At 47.2% G+C, this 17,718-nt stretch overlaps 1 protein-coding gene across 5 annotated transcripts in view; it reads right to left on the bottom strand.

The window, feature by feature from the left end:
• PTPN3 (protein tyrosine phosphatase non-receptor type 3) overlaps positions 1–17,718 on the bottom strand; it is a 105,548-nt gene that overhangs the window by 55,520 nt on the left and 32,310 nt on the right. For 4 of the 5 annotated variants that reach the window (XM_027616454.2, XM_027616455.2, XM_027616457.2 and 1 more), the window contains 5 exons: positions 14,663–14,770; positions 14,544–14,586; positions 11,901–11,979; positions 7,376–7,420; positions 4,007–4,059 (listed from right to left, as the gene is read on the bottom strand). In XM_027616454.2, the coding sequence (XP_027472255.2) occupies positions 4,007–4,059; positions 7,376–7,420; positions 11,901–11,979; positions 14,544–14,586; positions 14,663–14,740 (298 nt within the window). In that variant the 5' untranslated portion in view covers positions 14,741–14,770. Of the gene's footprint in view, positions 1–4,006; positions 4,060–7,375; positions 7,421–11,900; positions 11,980–14,543; positions 14,587–14,662; positions 14,771–17,718 lie in introns of those variants that run through there. The other variant, XM_027616456.2, reaches the window with a different exon arrangement.

Here is a 17,718-nt window from a genome sequence, read left to right as displayed (position 1 = left end):
AGGAAATAATTTAGATGCCTTGACAGAGTTCCCGATGAGGAAAGCCTGAGAAAGCCTTAAAATTACCTTGCGTAAATTCATTTTAAAAGGGAAGAAACAAAGTAAGGGAAGAAACTGGTCCACAGAAGCCACTTTTAGCAGTAGAGACCAGAACCCAGGTGATCCATGCCCCAGCTAGGGCTCCCATCATCCCCACCAGCCTGCCTACCAGGTCCGAGCTGCTGCTGGCTGGCCATCTGCTGAGGACAGTGGTCACGGCCCCAGAAGGCAGCCAAATGCTGCAAGAGGTTTTCCTAAGCCTCAAGCCAGAGTCCTGTTGAATTTTACTCTGTTGGTTTCATTAGCTCATAGAGATCCTCTTGGATTTTGATTTGGTCATCCATACTGGCTAACAAGTCCCAACCCCTGGGCCCTTCTACGAACATGAATAGCAAGGCTGTCTTTAGTCAAGTCACTGACAAACATCTGAACATGAATGACCAATGAACCTTCCTGTAGGGTGGTTTTCCCTTGAAATCGTAGTCAGCTACTCTGTGCAAAGTGCAATGCTAACCACTAGAGGGAAACAAAGTCAAACAGTCATCTGCAAACACTTGGAAGGCACAGGGAGGTTCCCATGATGGTTTCAAAGCCATGGACCCATCAGATGCTCATGACAACCCAGTGACAGACATTGCTTTTATCCCCATGAAACAGTTAAGGGAAGGGAGACTCAAGGAATGGACCTGCCCACCTTGCTCAGCTGGTAACCTGGAGCCTAGACTCTGACCACAGTCCATATTCTTCATCTACTTACTATACCACATACCCTAACCTCCAGAGTAATACACTTTCCTATTTGTGGAGAAGCAACACACGCAAAAGCTAATTATAGCAGGAAGAAAAGGAAATGAGTGTTTATGTGGGAAATACATTGTCTTAAGTCCCATGCATTCTTCTGGCTAATATTTTATATTGTGTAAGAAAGAGAGAGAGTATATTCTAAGCACTCAAATGTGCAGCATTTCAAGCTGTGCAACTGTTCTGCTGGGAAAGTCCTTTACATGATATATGCCCCTTACATTCTTTATCCATCTCCCACTTGATCTTGGAGGCTTTTCTCGGGGGTCACGACTAAGAAGCTTTTCTGGACTTGCTCGCTCCTCCCCCACACGGGATGGGGTGCATCCTCCGGGCTCACCCTCACTGCCAGCATCAGCTGGCCCACCTGTGCCTCCCACCAGGCAGGAGACCCTTGCAGAGAGAGGCTGTGCTTTGTCTGTCCGTGCAACCCTGAGGCGGGTGCAGAACCTGCATGTAACAGAGGTCAACGGACATTACGGAGTAAATACACATTTCTAAAAATGTCATTCTTTGAGCCTCATTAATACTTGTGGCCACTGGCAACCTGAAGTCTTTTCAGGTATTTGCCTATATTACTTTTTATCTAGTAAGAAAATGTGCCTTCGGTTTGCTCATCACTGGTAGGGTTTATCTCCCTATGACACACGTCTGTTGGGACAATCTGGTGAAATGTAGCAGATACAATTTAGACATCCAGCAGTATCCAAGAATTAATCTTACAGGAATGCATGCACAGAAGTATGAGGAAAAATACACATGTACTTCCTGAGAGTGAAGGAATAAAGAACTTATACTTAAAAATGCTTGTCTGACCACCCATAATTTTATTAGCATGATAGTCATGCTAATATTTCCACTGAAACTAGTTTGTACTTTTTAGGTGCTAATAAATTCCTTTAGCCCCCAGTCTAGCATTTGTTTGCAGAGGGGGAACCTGACCACTGAAGCTTAGAATAGTTTTTTCTTATTTGGTCCTTACATTTTACTCTAAGCAGAGTTTATTGTTGTTGAACAACAGGCAGTTCTTTAGAAAGCTTTCTTCTGGGGAGACATGAAAACAGAGTGAGAGTTAACACTCACCATGTGCCAGGCACAATTCTGAGAGCTTTCCATATAATAACTCATTCCATCTTCACTACGACCCCATGAAGTAAACGCTGTTATCCCCACTTGACAGATGAAGAAGCTGAGGCCTAGGGAGGCTCAGGGTCATGCACGTATGAGGGGAAGAGCCAAAATCGAGGTAATATGGCTTCAGGTGTGCTCTCGTCAACTCAGGCAAGGGTCCAACTGTAGAGTTTCTAGTTATAGACTACTTCACACGTGTGATCTGACTCAAATAGTCAATTCTGAGTCGTCACAGTCACCGTCCTCACCTCCATTTTACAGAGGAAAAAATGGAAAATCAGGAAGGTAATACCACATAAATGGCAAATGGAGAAGCCAGGCTTAAAATTGAGTCTGGCTGCATCCAAAGCTACGTCCTTTCTAAAAGTGTTCCCTGCCCTCAAACCTGAAGCCCTAGCTGTGAACACCAAACTCACTCTGGGATGTGGCAAAGCTTGTTTCTTCAGCCGATCAGCCTGGCAGAGACAGAGGAAATGAGGTCTAGAGATCAGTAGGGATACAGGTCGACTGTGGCCATGTCATTTCCCACCTGGACGCAACATGGCTGGGTCTGTTCCAGTTGCATTGTAGGGAGAGGGGAACTTTCCAATCTACCCAGACCTACCACTGCGCAACCTCTTCTCAGAAGTTTCCCTGAGAGGAACCTGAGAGGGAGGAGGTGCAGGCCACCAGGGGAGACTGATGCTAGGTCTTACCTGACTAGTGAGTAGGGTCACCGTTAAAAGTCTGTCTTCCATTTCCTGGTATCACACAGGTGGGCAGGTAAGCTGGTAAGTTCCAGCCACCTTGCTCTTCACCTCTCCTATTCCTGATCCTTGAAGCCGGGGGTGTGGAAAGACTTAAGGCCACCTCAGGAGTCCATGTCAGCCCTCTCTTGCTATTTTGTCTTCGAGACCAAAGCAGAGTGAGTAATTTAGCCTCCACCTGCTCTGAGACCTGACCATCTTGCCCTCTTAGCCGCCTAACACACAGTCAGCCAAGAGGGTTAACAGGCCAAGAGGGGGTGGGGCTCATAGAAAGGTACAGGGGCCTTCTTACGTCCTGGGCTCCCATGTAAGTCTGTCCGATTTCTACGTTAGTGTGTTGCCCTGGCACCACACGGCTAACTATGATGGGGTACTTCACCTTCCTTCAGGCTCGGGACCATTTCCATCGTGCATACCCGGCATCTACCACGGGGCATGACGTGGTATATACTCTCAACAAAGTTTTGCTGAATGAGTGATTTCTTAAGCTTAAACAGGCCTTGATGGAAAATTCCATATGGGTTTTCTCTCCAATGTGGCAGCCACCAGCAACATGTGGCTCCTGAGCCCTTGAAATGTGGCTGGTCCAAATTGAGATGTGCTCGAAGTATAAAATCTGGACTGGTTTTCAAAGACTTCATATGAAAACAAAACGTAAAATATCTGGTTAATTTTTTTTACATCGCCTCCATATGAAAATGATAATATTTGGGATATACTGGATTAGTTAAAATACTAAAGCTAATCTCACCTGTTTCGTTTTCCTTTTTTAACACTGGGTACTAGAAACTTAAAATGACATATGTGGCTCACATTATATTTCTTTTGGACACTGCTGCTACAGACCAACGGATGACCCATTAACTCTACTGAAACTCTAAAAACAAATTCTAAGATCCTAAGAAAGTAGCATGAGTGGCCGCCAGCAAATTGCTTAACCATGGGACTTGGTTTCTGTTTCTGTAAGAGGTGACTGGTAGAACTATCTGCCCCACTGGGCTTTGTTGTAAGATCCAATATGTGAGCGAGGGACTGCTTAATGCAATGTGTGATAGGTGACTTCTGTTGTATGGGCTCATTCACACCTTCCCTAATCAAGATCCCTGTGTCGGCAGAGTGCGTCAGTCAGGGTGAAAGTGGGAGTATCCCGACAACCAGAGGTAAGCTTGCCCAGTGGGATTCCTGGGAAGAGGGGAAGTGATCTGGTCAAACGGGAAAGGCTAGTGACTTTCTTAATACATCGGTCAGAATAGTCTGCCCATCTGTGAAACGCTCCCTTGGTGACTTACATTGTACGGCATAGGATGCTAGAACCACTGCCGAGTTAAGAGGGCAGGTTAACCTGTCGGGAGAAAAACATATTAGCAAAGTCACAAGAGCCAACAGCCTGAAACATCCATGATGGGGGACACCTGTCTTCTTTCTCAGATTAACCATTAAAAAACATCATGAATCATAATAAAGATATTTTTAGGATGTAACTCAAACAGTAAAGATAAATGTAACACTGAAGATTCACAACTAAAAGAGAACTTTGTCATGTTTAAAATAATACACACTAATACAAACACCATGAAGCTGGAGGCCTAATGCTGGCCAAGGTTTTGGCCGGTCAAGAAAGGTCAGGCTCATATCACTAAGAGGAAAAGTGAGAAAAATTATACTCTTAGATCAATGGGCAGCCTTTGTATCTTTCTAGTAAAGACGTGAGACTTTTCGTAGGGCTTTCTAACTAAATCCCTGACTTCTGCCACCTTTCTAGAAAGGTGACATCCTCTTAGATGGGAAAAAATAGAAAAGGATCTTAAAATTTTAAAACTCCTGTGAGTTCTAAATTACTTAGTAACAGTTACTTAAGATTCCTAAATCTATTTACCCTCCTCAAGCTTCCGATCTATAGGGGATGGTCTGTCTGCCTCCCAGTTTGCCTGCCACCTGCTAGAAACCCATGGATCAGACATTAGACTTGAGCTCCCTTCCCCTCAGGCTCACTGCCCTCCAAACACCCTGTTTCTGCCAATGACACCATCTCTAGCTTAGTCATACTTCGAATCCTCTGGTCGCTCCCTTCTCTCTGTCCAAGCATGAACTCCACCATCTGCCTAGGAGCTCGGCCAGCAGACCTGGGCCAGGGATCCCTGCCAGGTGGAGAAATACACTGTGGAGGGGCTGACTAGAAGCAGTGCAAATGAAGGCTTGCAGGGTGGGGAGACACAGATTTTGAAAGCATTCTTCCCGGCAGCCCCAGGGGAAGTGGAGAAAAAGTGCTGTTTCCATGGCAGCTCATGAAATTCCCAAGATGTGAGTCACCCCCATGTCTCTGACTAATCAGGTTGGCCAGTGCAGGGTTCCCCTTCCTGTCTGTTGTGCTATGTACCGTTCTGAAGCCGCATGAGAAGGGAGCCTTCCCTATGTGAGGGGCCCCCAACTTTCCTCAAGTTACTAGGTGTTCCCTGCTAGAACTTCTAAACCATCTCTCCAAGTTTGGAGCTATGTCCAGGGATATTCACCATCTGTTTGTTCATCTGGAGACCCAGAGAGCCCGTGGGGAGAGCAGACACCAGCCACTCACTCTCCTAAGATGCGCTTCAAGGAAACCTAAGTCAGTGTCCCTGCTAGAGGCGGAGCAGGTGAATGGGACTTGGGGAACACCTGAGAAGATAGGCTAAGGGGGTTCCATCCACATGGAAGGAATAATCCTATGAATAAGTCAGAAATGAACATTTCCAAAGAATAGGGTAAATGCGAACTAAAAAAGAATGCTGAAAGCCTGCATGGCCATTCAACGTGGCCCCTAAAAAGACCCCTTTGTTTCCCTCTAGGCTTTAGGGTCTCCATCTGATGGCCAAGGTCACCTAGCTCAGCTGGAAGGAGAGCATGCCTTGGGAACCGCCTGCCACTGATGGCTCAAACAAGCCAGGGCGCCCAGGAAGAAGACTAACCAGGTCCATCCCGTCTGTCAAAAGAGTCATAGTTACAAATGGCCAGACCCACCCTGACGTACCCAGGAAGTGTCTGGTGACAGGAGACCCTCTCCTGAGAGAGGTGGTGAAGGCCACCAGCATGCCTGATGAGGAATGCCAGGGATTTAAGGCAGGATGTGTCCCTCAACAGGTGTCACCCAAAACTAACAAGGGGTATTGTGTTGGGAGAAGAAAAAATGAAGACAGCTAATTCCCACTATGGGGAGCACTGGACTGAGAGCTCCTGGGGGTTGAGGGTCTTGCTTTATTTGATCAGCACAGCACAGAGCCCATCATCTAACAGGTGCTTGAGAAATACTTGTTGGAAAAAGAAATTAGCGCATAGGAGAGACAAGTTTCTGCTTCTGCAGAGGGCAGCCTGGACCCAGAAGAGGGGTGGGTCATTTCCCTCTAGAGACACCCTCGCATGTGAGAAGGCTCACAAAAGGGGGAGCTCATTTCTGGGGGTGCTTAAGCAGAGGCCAAGGCCTGCAGCTGTGCTAGAGAAGGGGCTCCTTCCTCCTCCAAGTGAGAGAAGGAGCTCAATTGCAAAACTTCTCCCATTCTAGGAGCTCTGAACAGTCAACAGGTTAGGGCAGTCCAATTTCAGTATGTGTCTTGTTTCTAAATGTTCCTCCTCTCCCCCACCCCCAGGATCTTCACAGCCCCACCTGCAAACCTCCCTTCCATGTAGATGAAGCCCCCCAGTCTCTTCCAGCCTTCTCACCCTTGCGGCTGCTCTGGCCACACGCCTCCTGCCTGAACACCTCCAACAGCTCTCCTCTGCCTGCTGGACACAAGATGCCGGTCTTGCTTTGACATGAAGAGGGACCTCCCCCCCCCTTTCCCTTATTCTCCTGTAAGCCTCCAACACGTGCTTTTCAACTGGGACCAAGGGGCTGGGGCAGGGCAAAGCCTTCCAGCCTGCACTTCTCCTTCGAAAACCTCGTGGCAACTGGGGTCTGCACAGCTCATACTGGTCCCAATCGTCTCACGGGCTCCTGTCTCACTGCCCCCAACCACAGGGCAGGCTCCCTCACAGCAGCTTCTGAAAACCCTCCTGGGGGGGGGGCGGGGCTGGCAGGAGGAAAGAAGGAATGAGGAGAATGGGAATAAGCTGTTTCTACCAGTTCACTGGCTGCAGGTTCTCCCTTAAGGAAAAGTCAGGATTTGCAGGAGGTAGCTCAGGGACAAGTGGTTTGGCATTTCTCATTCCTTCCCCAGCCATTTCAGATCCTTCCAGCCCCTGAGATGGTCCTGCCACACAAGACGTGCTGAATCACAGGCAGACACTCACGTCTTCCAGCACAAAGTCTCCCAGAGAGAAAAATGAATCATCTAGAGGTACTAAGGGGCTTGGAAGTGGACCTAAATTAGGCCTGAGCTGCCTTCCTGAATGAAGCGTGTCTCACATTCTCCCTGTAACTTTTCTCAGGTCTTTACCAGAAAGATAACTGTATCTTTGCTAATAAAATTGAAACATGAAATGAAGTTTATCCATCCTCAGCTTCTCCAAATCAACACTGAGTTAAAAACAGATGTCCGGAGCATAATGTCGTACAGGATGCTGCTTTCAACATCCATCCTTTGTTTAGATTTAATACTGTTTCCAGAAATACACGCTCATTAGATTAAAACCAGGAATTTTAGTGTCTGGCAACTGACAGGAAAAGAAGAATGTGAAATTCTCATTACCTTCCTTCACAAATATCCATCTTCAGTTGTAAGAAATACAAATGCCTACGAAACAATTGTTTTTTATTAATGCATAATACTCAAATTGAGATACAAAAACAGAGGTGATAAGTCAAAGACAAGGTTTGTACATTTGGAAAACAAAATACAAAAACACACATTTTCGCCTGAAGTCTTGGGCGCTCTTTTGTACCTTGCAAAGCTGCCCCTTCGGTAACAATGCTTCCTTGTGGCTGCTGATTTCCAGACAGCCTCATGCCAGCACATACCGTCCCAGGGATGGCTGACCCCGCCAACGATCAGCCGGTGCTGTTGCCAGTGGACACCCCCACCCTGGACATTCCCCATCAAACGTGGGGCATCTGAGAGCACCAGGCCCCATGGGCATCATGCACAGGCAGCCCCCCAGGTGCTGGGCGGCGGTGGTTCAGAACACACCCACATTCCCTCTGCATGAAGCTGCAAAGAGGAGCTGGGTCTGTGAGGACACTGCCTTGGCTGGGTGCAAACACCCAGCTGAGTTGTTTCCCGTGTCCTGGGAACTGTGGGTACTCGAGCAAAAGCATAAACATCAGTCAGCTACCAGCTGCCAGGACCTCTGAGCTGAATTCGGCACTTGCCCGTGAGCCACCAGCAATGTCAAAACCCAGGACCTGATTTGTGGGCAGTGCTCGGGAACCCATCCCGGGCCCCACACCCTGTGAATCTGCTTCCTGTCCAGGGACTGCGTAAGAGACAGCAGTAGGAGTGCTGCGCCGGCCACCAAGGGCCATGGAAAGCTTTATATTTAGGGATGTGGCATACACCCACTTGGCTACTAGCTCCCACTCCTTTTTAAAGCCCAGATTCAAATGGGATAGACATTCCAGTGTCTGGCCAAGAGGACAAAAGGGAAACTTCTTGAAATATAATACAGATGCAGCAGAAGTGTTCTGGGGCAGGAGAGTGATCATTTGGCAATTTGAAACACATGCAGTCTCCTTAGTCCTTCAAGTTTATATGTTCAAAGGTCAAGGTGCTGGTGTTCCGAGACATGAATGCTTCACCTGGCATTACAACCTCCTCTCTGCACAGATCTTGGCTGGGTGCAGGGAATTATTCATAATGTACTGCCTCATTTCAGCCTCCTACCAGCTCTGAAGTAGGTATCACCACCTCCTTTTTTTTGAGGAAACAAGACATTCAGATAGTTTACATGGCGTCAGTTAGATCTTATTTTAACCTGGACACTCATGCTATGAAAAAACCTGACTATGCTACAGATTTCTTATACATCTAATAACTTCAGGCTTAGTGTCAATTTCCTAACTGTGATATTCTTATGTAGCCTGTAGTTATCATCAACTACCCTGAACGTGTTGAAGACCGGCGCTGAGATACCATGTAGCATCCATTTGCTGATTCATGCTTACTCTGTATTGGAGACTATCTTTTTCACCTAGGAGAACATCATCAGTCCTTTCTAGTTTGTTCCTATGTTTATCCAAGCTGACATTCAACCAGAATTAAGTGTTCTCTCCTCCTACAATAGTACTGGGAGAAATGAGACAAGGGAGAGAATCTGGATAATCTGATGGTAAATCTGGCCCTCCAGTGATGAGCCGGGCTAATTGGTCTATCTTCCTAGGGACAGAAATGAGAACACAAACCTGGACATCACCATTCATCAAAGGCTACCTTGTCTGAATCAACCTCATGACATCATACAAAGAGGTTGTCATAGTGGAAGGAGGCCCAAATTTAGGGGATCTCCTGGAAATCCTGAAGGAGCCTCATTTTGAGACTGCCAGTAAATGAAATTCTGTGTACAATGACCTAAATTTATCGGGAACAGCAGTTGTGGAGGCTTCCAGTCAAGGAGAGGTCTGACAATCAGAATAAAAGAAAACCATGCAGAAGAGATATCAGCACACCTGACTCAGAAATGTAAAGGTCACTCCTAGAGTATATCCCATCCGTGATCTCAACTTCACAAAAAAAGCAACGAATGCCTCCCTAGATTTTAGAAAACAAACAGAAAACAACAAATACTACTTTCTCTGACACTTGAGAACTGAACTTCTTTAAAAGGAACTTACTTTTGGATAGGCTACAGAGGTGGGGCTTAATAGGATACCGTGTGTCAGGAATATAGGCAAAACTCTAAGTTAAAAAAAAAAAGACCTGTGAATTAATGGTGGAAGTCTAGCTCAGCATAAGAAAAAGATCTGGCAGTCCTGCCTGCCCACAAGCTCCACAGGAGCCATGTGGGCGGCTGCTGCAAAGACTCCTGTTACATTGAAAGCTGGTGCCCAAAATCCCAGGAGGTGACAGCCACACTCCACTCCAACCTTGGGGCTACCACCCACCTTAAGTTGGGAGGTGGGGTGGTAGGGTCAGGTATCAGTCCTGAAGCAGTGAATTCTAGCGGGGATACTAGCAAACTGACTTTTATCTTGGACTTAGGGAAGAACAAAAATTCATCTATTACTCATCTTGTGCCCAAATCTGCCTCTCGGCATCCCCCACCCACTGGCCATGATTCTACCACCAAGCATGTCTAATTCCCCTTACCGTGACAGCCCTTACAGATCTCAAGGCAGCCTGTTTCTCCCCAAGTCCTCCCTCCATCCCAAACCTCCTACATTTCCTCAAATGTCCCTCAAACGACAGGGAGGCTCAGCAGGAGGATTTTGTTGGCACCCAGAGGTGGTGAGCTTCTCTCTGGTGGGGTAGGGAAGTGGGTACCCAATGACCAAGAGGGACCTGGAGAGGGACTCTTGGGTTAGGCCAGCGCTAGCAATCCCTCCACTCAAGTTCTTTGTTTGGAGAACTCTGCCATGCCTGCTGGTCACCACACTCCTGGGCTCTAGCATCACAGGGGGGGCAGACAGAACCAAAGGTGACAATCACTAGCTTAGGCAGGGCGGTTCATACATATTTGTTGGAACCTATCAGTTGCTCAAAAATTTAATGGGTCACAACTGGCATTTTAAAAGAAGGAAAGAGAAAACAGAGAACTTGAGAGTGCTCTGCGCTTCCTCTTGGTTTATTAAATATTTGCTTCTGTAATGTCTACCTGGACTGCACTGTGAAGCAAAATATATTTTTGCTGTGTGGTTGTGATTTAAAAATCCACTGGTTAAAACCACACACGTGTATACACACACACACACACACACACACACACACACACACAATCTATCATAACGTTTTTAAAGCGTCCCTTGAACAGAACTTGGTATTTAGTAATGGCCTGGGGGAACTCTGGTAGGGTGATTTCTATAGATGTCGCCCCCTGGGTCCACTGGCTCATGAATTGAGCTGCTGCACTAATAACCCCTTAGTCCACCGGCATGAGGAACCATTATGCAGAAAACTCAAAACATCATGTGAACTTCCCATGGTGGCTCAATGAGCCCCACGGACATCTCTCACTCTGGCTTAAAATTCAGCTGAACAGTAAACACAGTCAAATCTCCAATGTCTGTTATTTTGGAGGGAAGAGGTGCACAAAGAGGGCAAAACAGAATAACAGACTAATACTTAGCCTTTAAATAAACGTAACTAAAAGCTAAAATGTCATCCTGTGATTACCTTCAAAAACAAAACAAAACAAAAAACAATATTCAATGCCTGAGTTAATGTCACCTTCTTGGTGATGGCCTCATGGGCACAATGAACACAGAATAGGAGTCAATATTCCTGAACATCCATTAAGTTTTGTTTTGTTTTTTTTTCTGGTAGAGAAAAAAACCTCTGGAAGTTTCCCTCCCTATGAAAAATAAACATATCATTAATAAAAGGGCTCAACGTTGCCATGGGGGAGGGAAATTAGAGGCAGGGTCACTGTTCAAACAGCAACAACCTTCCTGTGCCCGCCCCCTCCATTCCAAACCCTGTTCCCCACCCAGAAAACCCACGAGCCAGTACAAAACAAGGGCTAGGACCCATGCCAAGCCCTGAGGGGTAAACAATCCTATCTCGGCTCTCTTTCCCTTATCTGGCTCACATTTTGCCTGCACAGCCTGATTCACCCAGGAGAGAAGCTGCTCCAGCTTGCATTCCTTTCTATTTCTACCAACTGGGGATCTGGTGGAGAATGCTCAGTTCAGACACCTCTTGTTATCGTAAAGAGCCCCCATTCTAGCCCCCCAGAGATACCGTGTTATTTGATGTGTAGACGACTGTCTCAGCAAACTGGTCTCCCAAACCCCTGCCTGCATAGCAAATGAACAAGTGCTTTCTTTGGGTGCCTGCAGGCTCAATGGGCAGGAGGGGTTGGGGTGGCAGGAGAGGTAGGAGGAAGCGGATGGCAGTGGGCTCCAAATGGCACCAAATAAAGAAGTAAGTAGGCCCCAGACAGAGAATTAATTAGCTGATGAAAATTTCAGTATGTATCCCTCCGATTTTTGCTTGTTTCATAACCGCTGGTGTGGTTATACCCAAAGGAAGTGTACGACCACAGTGATAAGATAGAGTACATTTTTAGTGGTTTACCCATTTTTATATACTACAAAGGAAACTTTAAAAAAAATGTTATTACCTGGTTTGTTCTTCCTGTAGTGTGTTGGGATCAGGTATAAAAAATCTTACTCGAAAATGCAGAGTACAGGGGAAACCTCCTACAACATTTTTCAAAAACAAATTTAAGTTTTCCTTTTAAAAAAGTCAATGCAGGTAAGCGGCTACTCTCCCATAAGTGATGCATTTTTTTCACTAGACCACAGCTTTTTTCATCAATAAACGGACTAATTTCAAAAAAGGAGTGCACAAGATCATCGTTTAGAAATCTCCAAGTCTGCAAAGAGTCAAATATTTTGCAACAAGAGCATAGAATGAGGTACTATCCCCTCCCTACTATAGGTTTAACTTAGGGCTGTGTTCAATGCACTCCTTACCTGTATCAGGAATTTTAAAAATCCTTAAATCAACAGATTGTACAACATTCATAAATAATCCCACACAGATAGCGACTTTATACTTTTCCCAAACATTTTCATGTACATTCTTGAACTTAAACACCGCCATAACATTTTCATATACATTCTTGAACTTAAACATCACCATGGCAATGAGTAGGTTAGGCTGATCTCGATGGCACTGTTTTACAGATAAGCCAACAGGCATAGAGCCTTGCCTTCAGCTGCACAGCTGATGACAAAACCAGAACTCAAGCAGTGAGGTTTTTGATTCCGCTATGCCACATCTCAATCATTTTGATACTGGGAAACAGTTCATACTTTTAATGCAAAGTGAATTCCCAAAGTGATAAACATACTAGCAAATATTATACAATTAACACACTCAAATATGGCTTTATGCAACGATACCAACAGTCAATTTGCTTGTAGGGATAAAATTAGCCCATTTCTTTTCCTGGATATGGCAACAGGAGATCAGATTGTGTTGCTAAGATTCCACGCTCTTCCTCAGGTCAACTTTACCCCTCTCCATTACTCAGTAAATGTTCACTGGCCCTATCTATGTGCTCAGCACTTTGCTGCTTCTGAAACTCAAGCCTTCTCCACCCTGCTCCTCGCACTGATCCGGCCACGGATCTGCCGACCTCACCTTCCCTCTCTTTAGTAGCTTCCGTCAGTGTCAAAGATATGAGTGGTGTGTGCGCACCTATGAATGTTCCTCTGTACAGTTGCCTGGGTACCAGTGGGTGGCGCTGTAACTTGGTACAGTCTGACCACCTGCATGTTAGGGGATAGCGCAGTCTTCCCACTGCCTTGGGATAGCCTTTCAGCTCCCCTGCTCACCATAACTTGTCACTGTATGTCTCAGGATGTCTTTGTGCACCCAGAGCATCCTATCGTGTGCTCAGAACTATCCTAGAACCGTCACTCTCATCGTCTACATCCCCACACTTGGCTGTCAGCTCCTTGAGGGCAGGGTCCAAATCTGATTTGGACCAGATTCCCAGAGCTTAGCCCAGGGCGCTGCCAAAATCTAAGCTCAGGACACATCTCCTGAATGAATGAGTTAGTGACTATGACTATAGTCTATGGACTCAGTGCTCTGAGAATTCAAATGGGGGGCAGGTATTTATCTGCACAGTAGCTCTGCAGCTCCCCATGGGTAGGTAGTTCTGAATGCTACAGGAGGTAAGGGCTTGGAGGCCCAGGCTCCACGTGAGGGTAGCGGTGGCACCATGGCCATGGTTCCTCGTCTCTATTCCTTCCCATCTGGGTGCTGGGGCAGGTGGGGGGAGGTGGTGTGTGTCCACTTGTGTGAAATCCACCTGCCGTTTACCCCTTAGCCATTCACTGGCCACCTCCTGTGGAGGGGTGCATGGTAGGGAATGCAGAGAAAAGGTGGCAAGCACTGTTCCCTGAAGGAGCTTGCGGTTTCCAAGGAAGAATAAGGCAGGCAACTATGAGATGAAGGAGAGTTACAACAAATGTAAGGGAGGGTAGGAGGCATGGCTTCTAACAGAAGAGATGCGAGTCTGAGTGGCTAGGAAGAACAGCAAGATTTGGATGTAGGGAAGAGGGAAAAGCATTCCAAACAGAGAGAACAGACTGAGGACAGGCACAGAGGAATGTGCGCAGCCTGGCAGGTCAGTCAGGTTTGTCTGGGGCAGCAGGTGCATAAAGGGGAACACAGAGTGTGATGCGGGAAAACCAGGCTGAGAACAGATCTGGACAGAGGGTGGGGCGGGGCATGCTGTGAAGCCCTTCCCAGCTGGGAGTTACAGTATGGCACTGGGGCCCACTCACAGCTGGGGAGCAGTATGTTTTATCTGTGATATTGCCTACCTATGCCTTAGGCTCCAGGGGGAGGGAGTGTGAGTGAGTGTGTGAGTGTGTGTGTGTGAGTGTGTGTGTGTGTGTGTGTGGTGTGTGTGTGTGTGTATGTGTATGCACATGTGTCTTTCCCACCTTGACTCACACTGGACTATGAAAGGCCATCCTCCTTCCCTTGTAAGAAGAAAGTAGGTTCCTGGGCTCTTGGCTGCCTTCTTTTACCTTTCCCTTTCCTGCTCACAGCTGGTGAGGGCTCATTTGGAAGCATCTCTGCTCACTGAGAAGTCAGACGGGGAAGTTGGCTCACTCACATTGCCTGAACCACCTGGAATCCAGGTCCCAGATGTTCCGAGCACACTGATGGTTAGAGGAGAGAAATGGGCTAGGGTACACTAACACCCCGTGTTCAACTGAAATGAGAAGGTCACACTCACCTTTTAACTGCTTCCTGATGGGTTTGCTTGATTCCAGCCATCTCTGTCGGGTAAGAAAACATAAGCTATAAGACCAAACCATGCAGGAGTCCAGCATGTGTTAAAGGGATGGTACTCACTAGAGAGTCTACTGAGTCATCGCCATGCTGCAAACCAAAATACTCCTTTTCAGTCACACCCAAGTGGTTGTATACCATATCCAGAAGAACTTGACCGGTATCTTGTTTCTAGGGGGAAAAAAAAATGTCTAGTAGGCAAATGTTTAAAATGAATCAAGAACCGATAGTTAAACATCTTTATTATAGGGGCGCCCGGGTGGCTCAGTTGGTTAGGCAGCCGACTCTTGTTTTCGGCTCAGGTCTTGATCTCAGGGACCTGGGACTGAGCCCCGCATCATGCTCCACACTCAGTGTGGAGTCTGCTTGAGGATTCTCTCCCTCTCCCTCTGCCCCTCCCCCCCCCCCGCTCACACGCACGTGGCCCTCTCTCTCTCAAATAAATAAATCTTTTTTTTTAAAGATTTTATTTATTTATTTGATGGAGAAAAAGAGAGCGAGAGAGGGAACACAAGCAGGGGGAGTGGGAGAGGGAGAAGCAGGCTTCCCGCGGAGCAGGGAGCCTGATGTGGGGCTTGATCCCAGGACCCTGGGATCATGACCCGAGCCGAAGGCAGATGCTTAACGACTGAGCCACGCAGGTGCCCCAGTAAATAAATCTTTTAAAAAAAGTCTTTATTGTGGGCAAAAAAGGAGTTAAAACATTTAGAGATTTTATGCACACTCATACCTCACAGTAAGAAATGCTTTAATAAATGTCATGTCAAGAAGTCACACGGTACCTATGGGAAGGAGGAGCTAAGAAGAACCACATATGTATGATTTAAGACGGCATGGTTTCGTTTTCTAAGACCTCTTCCTTCGCCTTAGCTGAGATTCCCAAGTGACGTCTGAATGGGAAAACGAAGATATCACAATGAGAGTAAACTTTCCATGACCTACCCATGGATTATCCACAGCAAAATGCTAATCCCACGCCAGTTTGTTGGCGCCTTGGGAGTGACAGAAGTGTGTACAGGCAACGAAACTCTACTAACAGTGTGAAGGAAGATGGCTAAGAACATGGAAATGCCATCCTCAACACCCTCAAAGTGACTTGGTATGTGACACCCAGGGGGATTATCTGCCTCTCTGCTCCCCGCCATCTGAAGTGAGAAGCCAGTGGAGACATTCAAGCACCCTTCACGTCCAGAGCAGGACTCAGCCACCATCACCACTCAGTGCTGGGCGTGGGGACAGAGCCACAGGACGTGTCCTAGAGAGGCCAGGTGTGGAAGCAGTGGCCGGAACGTGGTGTGTGTCAAATGCTGGAACACTCAAGGCATGATAAACACACAGAGGACAACACAGATGGTAATTCAACCTGGGGACAAGTGGAAGCAGCTGCTGACCTGGGCTGGGGGGGGGTGACAGGGCTGAGTGTCACCGCTCCCCTCCAGGTGAAATTAAGAAAAGGCCTTTTAAGCACAGGGCCTGGCACAAAGACACAAAGGAGGGAGACAGCATGGTGCCTCTGGGAACTCGCAAATTCTCCTTTATCAGTCCGACTTCTCAGGAATCCTTTGAACCAAACCATTTGGCTTAAGGACAATAAGACTCAGAAATAGACTATATAGAACAAGCAAAAGACAGCTCCTTTTCTGAGTGCTTGAGAGCAGATAATGTACCTGGAAACAGGCCACAGGGACCAGAAAGAGGAGAATTAGGGAGCTGTCAGGCCCCCTCCTGCAGCCTCTTCTTTTGGTGGGATATCGTATTGTTTGGTCATAAGTGTGGGAACATGAGACATGCCCATTTCCCTGAACATATCCCCCCTTCCTGCCCTAGGGCCCTGCACCTGCTACTTCCTCTACCCAGAACAGCTTCCTTCACAGAGAAATCAGCAGAGTGTAGAAAAGATGGCCCAGTCCACATAGTCTAAGTTAGGAGATACTCTCCTGGTGCATCAAAGAGCGATCAGTTCCCCTTGTTAAAATTTCTACAGGATTTTATATTTAAAAGGTAAATAACTACTGAACATCCACAACAAGCTAGATGTGATACTATGTGCACTTTTTATATATAATCTCTAATCTCTGTAGCTACTTGTGAAGTCATCACCAGCATCCCCTTGGCTGTGAGCAAACAGAGGCCCTGGGATGGTCAGCCTGCCTGCCGACTCCGGTCTGTTGGCTGCCAAAGCCTGCACGTCCCCACCACACTGCATCTCCCCTGTAGAGTGTGTAATTCACCCATTCTAGTATATTCTGCCCAACTTTCCCAGTTCTCAAAAGGAACTTAAATATACTAAAGGACACACTTATAAAGAACAAGCCTCCCAGCCCAGTTCCCCACCCAATGAGAGGTCATCTTGGCTGCGCCAGGTCACTGTCCATGACCGGCTTGCTCCTTGGGCCAGGCTAAGAACAGCTGATGTCCAGGCCACCTTCCTGATGAGGCCCCCTCCGGCCCACGAGATGGTAGTTTAGGCTCCAGAGTCGGTGCCAATGATCCTTACAAGTAGAAAATCTAAAGTGAATGGGATTTAAGCTGCCAGACCCTCAGATTCAAGTTCAACATGAGTCAGCTTTGACCCGACTGCTGGAGGCTTGGGGAAGCAACACATGAACAATGGTGTTCATGACCAGGAAGGACAGGGCGCCTGCTGAATGCCAGGCTGTGTTCTAGGATCATCACTCTGGGCAGGCGCTTTCCTTATCCCCGTTTACGGGGCTCATCACTCCTCCCTCAAGAACTTCTGACCTGGGATTCTCCTCCCTCCCAGGACAGCCTCCTCATCTCCTGGAGTGCCTGTTCTTGTCTCTCAGACCTTTCAACACGGAACCTTGTTCGTACCTTCTGTGTCCTCGCTTCTCAGGTGACCTCAGCCAGTTTCGTAGCTTGCACTACCATCTCCACCCTAGTAAGCCCCCATCTGTAGCCCAGCCCAGACCCTTCCCTGAACCGTCTCATTTGTACAGTGATCACCGTCTCTACATGGATGAGTAACAGGCACCTTAAACTCAAGGTGTCCCCAAAAGAACCCCAAACCTGCCCTGCTTACAGCCGTTCCCATCTCTGTCAAATGCAACTCCATCTTGCAGTTGCCCAGGCCAACAACCGTGAGAGTCACCGTGAGG

The sequence above is a fragment of the Zalophus californianus genome, chromosome 13 (assembly GCF_009762305.2).
Source record: "Zalophus californianus isolate mZalCal1 chromosome 13, mZalCal1.pri.v2, whole genome shotgun sequence".
NCBI lineage: Eukaryota > Metazoa > Chordata > Mammalia > Carnivora > Otariidae > Zalophus > Zalophus californianus.
Note: the sequence above shows the minus strand (reverse complement) of the source record. Positions and strands in the feature narration are given on the sequence as shown.